We start from the raw sequence: 12,875 nt of genomic DNA, 5'->3' as shown, positions 1-12,875 counted from the left end.
AAGTTGGAACCCCAAAAGCAGTTCCTCTTGAAAACATGGGCTGATTTTATTTGTTCATTTATTTTTTTTGTCCCTCTTTATAATTGGTTATTAAAAATATTACCTAGAGTTTATTGTATTGGAAAAGTTTATATAATTCATTTATTTATTTATTTTAACGTTTACTTATTTTTTTAAATTTTTTTTTAATTTTTTTTTAAACGTTTATTTATTTTTGAGACAGAGAGAGACAGAGCATGAACAGGAGAGGGGCAGAGAGAGAGGGAGACACAGAATCTGAAACAGGCACAGAGCCCGATGCGGGGCTCGAACTCACGGCCTGTGAGATCATGACCTGAGCCGAAGTCGGACGCTTAACCGACCAAGCCACCCAGGCGCCCCTACGTTTATTTATTTTTGAGACAGAGAGAGACAGAGCATGAATGGGGGAGGGTCAGAGAGAGGGAGACACAGAATCTGAAACAGACTCCAGGCTCTGAGCTGTCAGCACAGAGCCCGACACAGGGCTCGAACTCACGGACCGCGAGATCATGACCTGAGCTGAAGTGCGCCGCTCAACCGACTGAGCCACCCAGGCGCCCCTATATAATTCATTTAAATTTTCATGTTTATCATGCTACATGGTAAAAAAATAAAAAGAAACAAAGGGGAAAAGCCTTATATTGTTCCCAATAGAAACTTAACCAACGTGATGATCTCAATAATTGTTTCTTATGATGTTAAAAGTAATAATACTTGGAGAAAGGTAATATTACAAAATAAATGGTTGTGATAAAAGAATATAAATGACCACATTATATTTAATGTATATTCTAGGACTCTCATCAGATGCCACAGTTTTGACACCAAATACAGAAAGCAGTTGTGATTTAATGACCAAAACTAAATCAACCAGTGGAAATGATGACAGCACTTCCCTAGATCTAGAGTGGGAAGATGAAGAAGGTATTTTATATTCACAATTATACCTGAAAATTTTAATCTGTGTTAATTTATAGAAATCTACTTGGTATTTTACTTTAAACTGAAATGAGTGCAAGACCATGAAAAATCAGTACAAAAATTTCTTAGTCTCTTACTATATTAGTGATTATCATCTGTTGATAAATGGTTTAGAAAGTTACTTAATTCTTAGTGTTTCTTGCGCTTTAGAAAATAAATGTTAATGAACCTATAGTACTTAATAAGAAGAATTACTGCCCCCTTGTGGTCTACGTAAAGCCAAAATTTTATTATCTTTTGGTTCATTATAAATGGTAGGGTTTTTTTTGTGTAGTTCAAAAGCTGTAAGTAACATGGACATGGGTTTGAATTTTAGCTGGTATGTTTTCCTAGCTCTAGTACTTTCAGGAGATTTCTTAATCTCTTTACAGCTTCAGTTTGTTCATCATAAAAAGGGAATAATAAACCTATTTTAAAGGATGACTATTCACCATTGTATACACAGTGTCTAAAATGCCTGGCACAAAATAAATAAATGAAATGAAATGAAATGAAATGAAATGAAATGAAATGAGGCACACAATGAGCAGTCCATAAATATTTGAACAAATGAACATATGAATGTTGTGAGGATGAAATAAAATGTATATAAAATACCCACTACAGAGTATAGCACATACTAAGTACTCAAAATTGTAGCTAAAACATGGGAGGTTTTTAAAGGCTATTTCACAGAATAAGGCTCAAGTTTTCATTTTCATTTTCATTTTAGGAACTAGGTAATCCGCAAAAAGGAAGAACCAATTATAGAATGTAGGACTTTAGAAGAATAGTAAGCATTAACTATTTTACAGAATTTTGAGATGCAATGGACCTTAGTCCTCTAGTCAAGCCATTTCTTTTATCAAGAAACAAACAAAGGTACAAGGGACTTGAATGACTTTACCAAAGATTGCTTTAACTTACGTAATTAAGTCGTCTTCTCAGCTAAACACTTTCCACAGTCCTGTACTTCTGTTATTTTGTATCTGGGTCCCAAGCAGCAGACTTTAAATTTATTTTTATTGTAGCATCTTTTTAAGTTTGATTTAAAGCCTGTGAGGTCTTTCAGTTCCAGAGTCTGTCATCCACACTGTATGCTAATCAGATTTGTAGATAATATGACTTTTGAGGTTATTATTCTAGTCATTAACACAGTTAGTTACTAAACTAGACCAGGTAGGAGAGAGAGCCAACTAGAAACCTTTCCTTAACAAGGCCTCCATAGGACTGACTCTTGAAGTTAATTAACAAACCAAGTCTGATTGTTAAATAAAAACTGTATTACTAACTGGTAAGTCTTTTGACACAGCTTCTTAAATTTTCACTGAGATTTGTAACAACTCTCCAAATAATAGGAATGAATCGCATGCTTCCGATGAGAGAGCGTTCCAAAACAGAGGAAGACATTCTCCGAGCAGCACTTAAGTACAGCAGCAAGAAGACTGGAAGTAACCCTACATCAGCCTCTGAGGATTCCAACGGGCTGGAGTGGGAGAATGATTTTGTTAGTGCCGAAATGGACGGCAATGGCAATTCTGAGTATTCTGGATTTGTAAATCCTGTATTAGAACTGTCTGATTCTGGCATAAAGCAATCTGATGCAGATCAACAGAAACGATAGGGTAAAATCGTGTGACCCGGTTTATCAGTTGTGACCAAATTTTAAAAACCAACTAGAATGTATAGATGGTTGTGCTGAGCCGTTTTGTAAGAGGGAGATAAGAAACCATGTTGTAAATGCTTATTAGAAAGGAATAGAAATGATAGGCTATATCTGAGTTGCTTCAGAATTAAGTGCAATTTCATCATCTGCCTTCTGCTTTTCAAAAACAATTTAATGGTTCTGTCATGTTATTAGATTTATTTTAACTCATCTTTATAGCATTCCTGTTTACTATTTGTAGATTTTCACTTTTAAAAATAATTTCATTAATTTTACTTTGGATGCTTCTCAAACCTATTTCAGTAGGTCTCTGTGAAATATTAGGGCATTTTGTGTTAATTCTCAGCAGATGTGAAGGGAGCATGAGGAGGGACTGCCAGATCAGATATATAATAGTGTTCCCGTTTCCAGCATTATTTACTCCTATGACTTACTTAAATTTTATTATCTAATAGTAAGCACAATTGAGTAGATGACCCTAAGGAAATGCTGAAGTATCCGTTTCTTTCTACACTTACTGCATATCCTAGTATAATAATGTTGATTCAGTCTGAACAAAGGATAATATGTTACAATAAACTCTGAGTTTGGACACTTGAAGCTGGTAATTAAAAATAATATTGAAGAAAAAATACATATTTAGGTTTTTCTCTTCCTTTTACATGCTGCCAGTATAAATGAATATTGACTTTAAGTTAATTGATATATTAAATTTCTAAGTGTCATTTTTAAAAAATTCTATATTTCCAATGAATGGTCTTAGAAAGATTTTACACAGGACATATTCTTTGTGCATGATTTATTAAGAAAGGAAAACCTAAAAAGGCAATACGGGTATTTCAAAGTAAAATCCTTTCTGGTGTGAAAGGATCCATTGATTTTATTAAGCTTTCCTTTGCCTTGTAATACAAGGTGCTTTAATGGGATGGAACTAAGCATATCAATATATAAAAATGCATTTTGTTTTATGCATTGAGCTCTTCTTTTCCCCAAAGTTTATGTATCAATTTGAAAGGCCAAGGATATAAGCACTCCCTAATTGTTTGTCTTAATTTTGCTGAGGATTGAGTATGATTTTAGTAAGCAGACTGTTTTCTGATTTTTCCTTAGTGTGTTTTTTTTTTTCCTTGCAGCAATGACAGTGCATGTTCTCAAAAATATAGGAAGGTCCAGATATAAATAGTAACTTAAAGTTCTTGCTGTACTTAAAACAAAATCATGTGGCCCTTTCAATATTTGAACTGCTAGGCAATGACATCTATAGTTTCATCTTTTTTAATCTCATAGAAATAAATATGATACTTTAAATATGTAAATATATTAGGTAATGCTGTTATTTATGATTGTCTGAACATAATTTAAGTTGTAGCTTTGTCACTGGAAATATTTTAAAAGTAATCTATATTCACATTGCCTGTGTTACGCTTTTTAAAGTTTGTATACATCAGATGTATATTTTTGGTTTGGCATAAGCTACTATTGTAATTTTTCTTGGCATTTTGTTCATAAAAAATTTTTTGAAGGAATGGTAACTTCTCAAGGATTGTGAATAAACACATTTTTACATTTAAAAATAATAAATTATTTGATTATTACTAGTTTTACTCTATAAAAACGCAATAATTCTGACTCCTAGGGCATAATTATTTTACTAAATCTGCTGTGAAGACAAAAAGGAGTGAATTAGGAAAGCAGGGTGGAACTAAATTTTAAAATGTTTGTTTTAACTGCTAAGAAGAGGATATAAATTTTCTTGTTTTATATATTTATAAAAAACACTAGAAATAGCATTTATTTATTCAGCAGATATTAGAGAATCTGTGTCTGATAGGGTATTAGGGATATCGTGGTAAAAAGACATAAAATGTCCAAGCTCTTTTGCCTACATTCTGATGAGAGAGACAAGACAGTAACAAGTAAACATCTAAACAAGAAAACCACAGATCACAATTAGGAAACATATAAGACGAGAGGATGCAGGATAGCTGGAGACGAGGGGATTACTTTTGGTAGGTCAAGCGAGCCTTCTCTGAGGAGAGGACATTTGAGCTGAGACCTAATTGCTGAGCAGGAACCAGCCCATGTAAAAAGCCTGGTGACACAGGTTATAAGCAAAAGGAACAGCAAATATAAAGTTCCTGAGGTGAAGGAGAATGTTTGGTATGTTCTGAGAATGAAAAGACCACTGGGACTGAAGCATTGTGAGGTAGAGTAATATGAGATGATATCTGAAGGGTATTTAGGGCCAGATCATGTAAGGCCTTATAGACTATGGTTAAGAATTCATTTTATTTGACGTATAAAGCCACTGACTTCTTGTAAGCTAGAGTGTAGAGTGATTAGGGTTGCATTTTTTAAAAATTCCCCTAGCTGCCGTATAGAGAATGGGTTATAAGAGGGCAAGAGTGATACCTGCAATGGGACATGGTGTGACTTGGGTTGATAATGATGATACCAATGCAGAGCTGATAAACTTTAGAGGAAGAATTAACAAGATTTTCTAATGGGTTAGATATGGGGGCAAAAAAGGAGTGGAATCCAAGATAACTGTAGGATAGTGCTTCCAGCACGGTGACCTGGTGACCTTGCTCACTGCATATCTACCTAGCAACACTCAACCCCAGTCTAGCCTGTCTTGACAAAGCCCTATGATCCTTCCTGGAACATGGCAAGATAGGCAGTCTTAGAGGAGCTGTGACAAAGCCATTTATCATCTGCTTCCCTGTCTTGCAGAAGGCCGTGATGAGGCAATTTCTCACCCAACTCCTTGGTTCTAGTGAAGCATGGGATTTCCACCTCACCCCCATTCACTACAGATGTAGGCTAATAAAACTGTTTGGCTGGAGTTCATTAGAGACGGCTTTTTCAACAACAGAGCTACCCTCCATTTATGTGTCATTTAGCCTCTGGGGTCCAGTGTCCTACAGACATCCGTAGGGACCAGGGATGTGGGACACTGACTCCATGCTGATCTTCCTTTTGCTATCTGTGTAAGTAATAGACTAAGTCTATTTGAGCTCATTGTCTCCCTGCTGGCTAAATCTAGGGAAGTGTGACAGCCAACCTAAGAGCTGCAACTATGCTTGTCAATAGTTTTTTGGTTTCTAACTTAATGAATGCAGTGGCAGGAATAGATTTAGGAAGGTAGAGGAAATTAAGAGTTCTGTTTTGGGAAATTAAATTTGAGATGTTTATGAGAAATCTGAATGAAGGTCTCAAGAAGGTGATGGGATATATGTCTGCAGCTCAGAGAAGAGGTCAAGGTACAAGTTTAGGAGTCATAAGTAGGTAAATGGTATTTGAAGTCATTACACTAGGTAAGATCACCCTGGGGAAGCATATAGGCAGAGAAGCCCAACTATTGATATTTAGAGAACAGGGGTAGAAAAACAGCCATCAGAAGCAAACACAAGAATATAGGAAACCAAAGAATGTGGTGTCACAGGAACTACTAGTGGCCGTGTGCCACCATGTGAAGTGAGGAAGACGAGAATTGGAACCAATAGGCACTGAGGGGCAGATGGTGGTGACTTAATCCCCAGCCACAGCCTCCTCTGCCTGAGGCCTACAGCACTCCTCCCTTACAGCAAGCAGTCTAAGAACAGTTCTGTCTTCAGAAAGAATTTCAAAAAAATCTCAAACGTTTCAAAAAAATGTTTAGAATTAAACTTAGACCTTGTTTTTTAGAGAGAGAGAGAGAAAGAGAGAATGGAGGAGGGGCAGAGGGTGAGAGAATTTTAAACAGGCTCCACACTCAGTGCAGAGCCGACACGGGGCTCAACCTCATGACCGTGATAATCTTGACCTTGAAATTAAGATCTGATGCTTAACCGAGGAATCGGTTAGGTGCCCCTAAACTTCAACTTTATTATTGCATGGATGCTGTTAAAATTTTGAATTCGTGCAATTTAAAAGTGTGTAGTAGAGGCGCCTGGGTGGCTCAGTCAGTTGAGCGTCCGACTTCGGGTCAGGTCATGATCTCGCGGTTTGTGAGTTGGAGCCCCACTTCGGGCTGTGTGCTGACAGCTCAGAGCCTGGAGCCTGCTTCAGATTCTGTGTCTCCCTCTCTCTCTGCCCCTCCCCGGCTCATGCTCAGTCTCTCTCTCTCAATAATGAATAAATGTTAAAAAAAAATTTTTTTTAAGTGTGTAGTACATAAAAATCAATGTAATATTTGGTAAGAAAACAAGAATTCTAAACATAGCAATAGTTTATTAAAATGTCTAAAATATTGGTTTTAGATACTGAATATAGATACGGAGAAGTATTTTTGGAAATAAACACCACAATTCTACAAAAAGGAAATCATAGAAAAGGTATTATTGCTCAAATAAGGCTTCCTATAATAAAACCACAATGACGCATAGACACTGCTCCAAAACACATCATGCTGTGTTGCATGCAGTACTCTAGCACTGCAAGTACCAACAGGCTACACCACTAGGAGCAACTCAACCATGGCCTTGACACTGAAAACAAAGAGCTGCTTGTGAAATAATATGACCAAACTAAGAGGTGGTTCCTTGCAAAACATAGGGCTAAAATCAAGCATATAAAGAAAATAATATAACTATTTTGAGAACACTATTCCTTCATCACCAAGGATGCTTTTTGTACATTAATGCTCACAGAGGTACACTTAAATACACTTAAGAATTCTTCATACATCTAGGAATGCAACAGACGACTAAATCAATGACTAATACAATTTACAGACTTCAAAATGATAAGAAGAGATCCCAAATTTGATAACAGATAACAGTAATATACTAATAAACTGTGAAATATCTATAAAATGTCTACAGATTTCTTCATCCTTCATGATTCTCCTCTTAGCCCTCTGTGTTCACAATTCATTTTCATCCATTTCTGTAGGAAAAGTGTCTTGGGTAGAACAGGATGAGTAACAGCCATCCTCAGGTATGGGCTTCTGTAGTGGCCAGTTGTTTTCTTGCAAGAGTGATGTTGGAGACAAAATAAATTGAGTCTCAAAAAATTCTAATGACTCTCCATCTTCCTTCTCTATCAGGAGCTGATAGTCACCAAATCTGACCATGCACTTGTCAGGCAGGTCTATTTTATTTAAGTAGCACAGCTCCTTGTTGTCCACAAGCAGACTGGTCTTCTTACTCATATTTTTTATTTCAAAAGAGAGAACTGAACTATCAAACTTTTTAAACAGCTGCAGAGAAAACTGAACTCGGGAAACTTGTTTGTCCTGAAAGGTATAATGACAGATATTGGAATTTCGGCCAAATTTCACCACTTCACTGGAGGGAAGTTTTTCTCGGTTATAAAACCTTATGGATTGGAATATTCCACTTTGCAGCTGGACGGGATGGTAAACAGTTATCTGGAGACAAGTTATTGTCTCTTCCGTGTCAGCATCTTCAAAATTGGACATGATGTGTCTCAGGATCTGACCTGCCTGCAACAATCAAAACAGCATGTTAGTTCACTCCTATACTTCAGGCATTGATATCTTTAATTCTAATATTTTGATGAAAATCTACTGATAGGTCATTTATTTAGACTTTAAATTAAGAAGACAATACAGGGGCACCTGGGTGGCTTAGTCAGTTAAGCGTCTGACTTTGGCTCAGGTCTCTATCTCAAGGCATGTGAGTTCGAGCCCACATCAGGCTCCACACTGATGGTTCAGAAACTGCTTGGGATTCTCTCTCTCTCCCTCTCTCTCTGCCCCTTCTGTGCACTCTCTCTCTCTCTCTCTCAAAATAAATAAATAAACCAAAAAAAAAAAAAAAAGAAGATGATGAATACATAGAATACTTTCAATTATCTAGTACAAATGTGAAAATTTTCACCAAGCCCCATGAGATCTGGTGTATTACTTTTTCTATCTCTATTTTTCATTTCTAGTTTGACAACAAGACCATACATACAGTCTAGACAATAATAAGGAATGCCTGCTGATAATAAAGTGATCTGGCAGGAGCAAAAAGAAACTTCAGTTCCTTTCTCATTTAAATAGAATGACTTGGGCTCAGAGAAAATATGACAGCTGTACATTAAAATCGGGAATAAATAATCCCTTTGCTTTAAATGCCTTCAGAGAATATACACATAAAGAAAACCTACAGTTTATTAACTAAATTATAATTAGATGTATTATGAATTGTAAAACCTGATTAAAGAAATTTAAAAGTTATGAATAAATAATTCCAACATTTATCCCTTAACATCGTCACTTAGATTTCTAGTAGGAAAAGGGTTAAATATAATAAATGCTTAGCAAAGATATGGAAGCAATCTAAGTATCCATCAATAGATGAATACTAAAGGGTAAAGAAGATGTGGTATACACACACACACACACACACACACACACACACACACACACAGAAGAATATTATGCAGCCATAAAAATGGATGAGATCATGCCATCTGTGACAACTAGAATGAACCCAAAAGGTATTATACTAAACTAAATAAGTCAGACTGAGAAAGACAAATGCCATATGATTACACTCATATGTGAATCTAAAAACCAATGAATGAACAAACAAAAAGTAGAATAAGACCTGCAAATACAGAGAACAAACTGATGGTTTCCAGAGGAAAGAAAGTAGGGGGATGGGCAAAATGAATGAAGGGGAGAGGGAGATATAGGCTTCCAGTTACAAAATGAGTAAGTCACAGGGATAAAAGGCACAGCATAGAGAATATAGTCAATGATACTGTAATAGTATTGTATTGTGACAGATGGTAGCTATGTGGTAAGCATTAAGTACAGAGAAGCTGAATCACCATGTTCTGAACACCTGAAACTAATGTAATGTTGCAGGTCAACTATACATAGGGGCACCTGGGTGGCTCAGTGAGTTAAGCCTCTGACTTTGGCTCAGGTCAGGATCTCACAACTTGTGAGTTCAAGCCTCGTGTCAGGCCCTGTGCTGACAGCTCAGAGCCTAGAGCCTGCTTCAGATTCTGTGTCTCCCTCTCTCTCTGCCCCTCCCCCACTCATGCTCGCTCGCTCGCTCTCTCTCTCTCTCTCTCTCTCAAAAATAAATAAACATTAAAAAAACAGTGAATCCTTTAAAAGTTTATTTTATTTTATAATTTTAAAATTAGACATTACATACTTAAAAAAAAAATCTCCACAAGTTAGTTCTAAATATCATAGTCTGTACTCCTCCTGGAATTATTTATTTCTGTCAATGGTTCCTAATGACTGGACAAACTGACATTAACCACAATATAACTGCCATTAAGAGTTAAGAGTGTCCCTCAAGAGCTCTTGGCCCCACTGTGCCCTCCACCTACATTTGCCTTATATGTACCTTTAATAATCAGTACAATAAAGTAGTATAACAGAATAGGAGAACTAATTGCCAAAATCTTTGAGAGCTTATTCTCACACAGAACTGCCATTTTAAAGCTAATTTATTTTAAAAGGATTGCATGCACATGATTAAAAAATTGACACAGTAAAAAAGAATATTTTAAAAAGAGTATCTTCCCTCCACCTTAGTCCTTTGTTTCCTTTTCTAGAGCCAACCACTGTAAGAGTTGCTTTTATCCTTACAGAAATGTTCTTTACACAAGCAGCTTAACTATGTGTATGCTCAGACACAAACACCTATGTTTCTACACATAAGAGAAAACATTTTCTTACACAAACAGGAACATACTGTATCTAGTTCTAAACCTTGCATTCTTAAATTAATCATACAAATGGGTGATTTGTTTCTATATCCACACATGTAAATACATCTTACATTTGAACAGCTACACAGAATTCCTTTAAACTAGTGTGGCGATAAATTATACCAATAGGGGGGTGCCTGGGTGGCTCAGTCAGTTAAGCATCCGAATTCAGCTCAGGTCATGATCTCGTGGTCTGTGAGTTCAAGCCCCATGTCGGGCTCTGTGCTGACAGCTTAGAGCCTGGAGCCTGCTTTGGATTCTGTGTCTCCCTCTCTCTCTGCCCCTCCCCAGAACTCGCTCGCGTGCTCTCTCTCTCTCTCAAAATTAAAAAAAAAAAAAAAAAAAAATACCGAGGGAGTGATCCTGAGCACTTCCTGCATTCCTTAAAAACTGTTTAGAGTTTGGGAATCAATAAGCTTGAGTGAAGTTGGTCTGTAGTTTTGTTTGCCATCTATATTAAATGTTGGTATCAGAATTATGCTGATTTAAAAAAAATGCTTTCCTTTTCTTTCTATGCTTGCTGCTATTTACTTTTAAAATACAATCTTTCCTCCTATTTTGCAAAGTTATGATGCTACAAATCAAAACTCTCAATTTATTCCATTTTTCAACAAACGATATAGCTAAGCAAAATTTCTTTTTTATTGACTTAGAAATATATCTTTATTTTATTATTTTTTTTATTTTTTTTTAACATTTATTTATTATTGAAAGACAGAGAGACACAGAGCATGAGCAGGGGAGCGGCAGAGACGGGGGAGACACAGAATCCAAAGCAGGCTCCAGGCTCTGAGCTGTCAGCATAGAGCCTGACATGGGGCTCGAACTCACAAACTGCGAGATCATGACCTGAGCCAAAGTCAGTCACCTAACCAACTGAGCCACCCAGGCACCCCTCTTTAATTTTAAATTTACTTTTTGTAATAGATTGTTTTTGGACATTATTACATCATATTGTATTACCCAAGTAGACAAGAGATGCATAGCTATAAGCAGAAAAAGTGACCTGAACCCTTAAAATCATGGGTCAAAGATAGTAAAAATTACTATGAAACCAATGTAGCGACAATTAACCAACAATGGGCAGAATTGGTTAACAGATCCTACACTGTGATTTGAAGATACTTTAATTATGATAATAAATTCTCATTATTCAAGAAGCAGACAGCATTAAAAAGAATAATTATAACAAATCATTAGATGATGCAATTAGTTGTTGACAAGAAAACAATTAGCTGTTAACAAGCAAAAAAGATAAAAGGAAAAGCAAGAATCTGTCCATGATCTCAGTCTTGTCTAGGATACATTGCCCTCATTCTAGTTCATTCTCGGACTTTGGACAATAACAGTTCCGAAAGGAGAACTGGATTCAAAACCATTGATATAATCTTTTGGTAACACCCAAATTACACCCAAATTTTGGTGTGTGTGTGTGTGTTTATTTTAGAGAGTATGCATGAACAAGTTGGAGAGAGGGGCAGAGAGAGCGAAAATCTTAGGCAGGCTCCATTCTCAGTGTGGAGCCTGATGCAGGGCTTGATCCCATGACCCTGAGATCATGACCTGAGCTGAAATCAAGAGTCAGATGCTCAACTGACTGAGCCACCCAGGTGCCCCTGTTTTGTGTTCTTTATATAACCTGTGAACTTAGAATTCATTCTTTTGAGCAAATTTGCCACCAAGAAAAGTTTGCCTCATACAAGCTCTTATTCCTAGTACTCAGGGTAGATCTATTATTGACTGCAAGGGAAAAAATATTGGCGTTCTGGTTTATCAAATCAGTGGCTACAAGTGTCTTGGTGTAGATCAATTCTCAGGGATCACAATTGTGATCCTTCAACAAACACTGAGATAGACTGTCTAATGTCAAATACTTGTTGCTCCTCCCTATCAGGCCAATCCCTACTGGTTCTGCTCCTTTAGAAAGATGAGACTTCCCACTCCACTGACAGCCATGTAATGAAACACGAATGGAAGTAACATAGAAGCTTACTTCCAAGCAGAAGCTTTAAAAGGCACTGTGGGGTTCCACCAGTCTTCTTTGCCTCTGCCACATCAGCAGTCCCCAAAAGCAGCTCAGCCTCCATTCCAGAGGCAAAGGCCAAAGATAGAGCCCACAAGGACACAGAATATGAGCAAGAAATCAAACCTTCTTTAAGTCATTTGTTCTTGAATTCTAACATCACCTGGGCTGACATGCATTCACCTATCTAATGAAGGTAAGAAGTGACTACAAACCCTGACAGTTAATAGGGTTACTACTTACTGCTTATGCCCTTCACATGCCAGTTACACTGCTAGCCATTGAAATCTGCTTGAGATAAATTATCAAAGACAGAAGAACAATGAGCTTATATAGTATAACAGTGGTTACCTTTGAAGAGGGAAATGGGTTGGGGATGGAAAAGACTTCATTGCACACTCTGTGCCTTTGAAATTGTATACCATGTGCACTTAATATCTAACCAAACATTTAACAAATATTTTCTTTACAAATTTACAAACCATCAAATTTTTTGTGGAATTAAATGGAGGTGGAGATTACCTAAGTATTCAGTGG

At 36.7% G+C, this 12,875-nt stretch overlaps 2 protein-coding genes across 2 annotated transcripts in view; one reads left to right on the top strand and one right to left on the bottom strand.

Moving 5' to 3' along the window:
• Window positions 1-3,987, top strand: part of LOC125917155 (AP-1 complex-associated regulatory protein) — a 39,412-nt gene extending 35,425 nt beyond the window's left edge. The window contains exons 9-10 of the mRNA XM_049623423.1: window positions 817-945; window positions 2,340-3,987. Coding sequence (XP_049479380.1) covers window positions 817-945; window positions 2,340-2,605 — 395 coding nt within the window. The 3' untranslated portion in view covers window positions 2,606-3,987. The remainder of the gene's footprint in view (window positions 1-816; window positions 946-2,339) is intronic.
• Window positions 3,988-6,967: 2,980 nt separating this feature from the next.
• LOC125917156 (TRAF-interacting protein with FHA domain-containing protein A-like) lies at window positions 6,968-8,084 on the bottom strand. The gene has a single exon (XM_049623424.1). The coding sequence runs from the start codon at window positions 8,049-8,051 to the stop codon at window positions 7,494-7,496; it is 558 nt and encodes a 185-aa protein (XP_049479381.1). The 5' UTR covers window positions 8,052-8,084; the 3' UTR covers window positions 6,968-7,493.
• Between the last annotated feature and the right edge of the window lie 4,791 nt (window positions 8,085-12,875).

Source organism: Panthera uncia, unplaced genomic scaffold (genome assembly GCF_023721935.1).
Source record: "Panthera uncia isolate 11264 unplaced genomic scaffold, Puncia_PCG_1.0 HiC_scaffold_1541, whole genome shotgun sequence".
In the NCBI taxonomy this organism is placed as follows: domain Eukaryota; kingdom Metazoa; phylum Chordata; class Mammalia; order Carnivora; family Felidae; genus Panthera; species Panthera uncia.
This window is presented reverse-complemented; position numbering and strand designations above follow the sequence as displayed.

Bases quoted from the DNA above. Each gene is read 5' to 3' on its own strand.
- LOC125917156 (XM_049623424.1), bottom strand. From the start codon at position 8,051: ATGTCCAATTTTGAAGATGCTGACACGGAAGAGACAATAACTTGTCTC.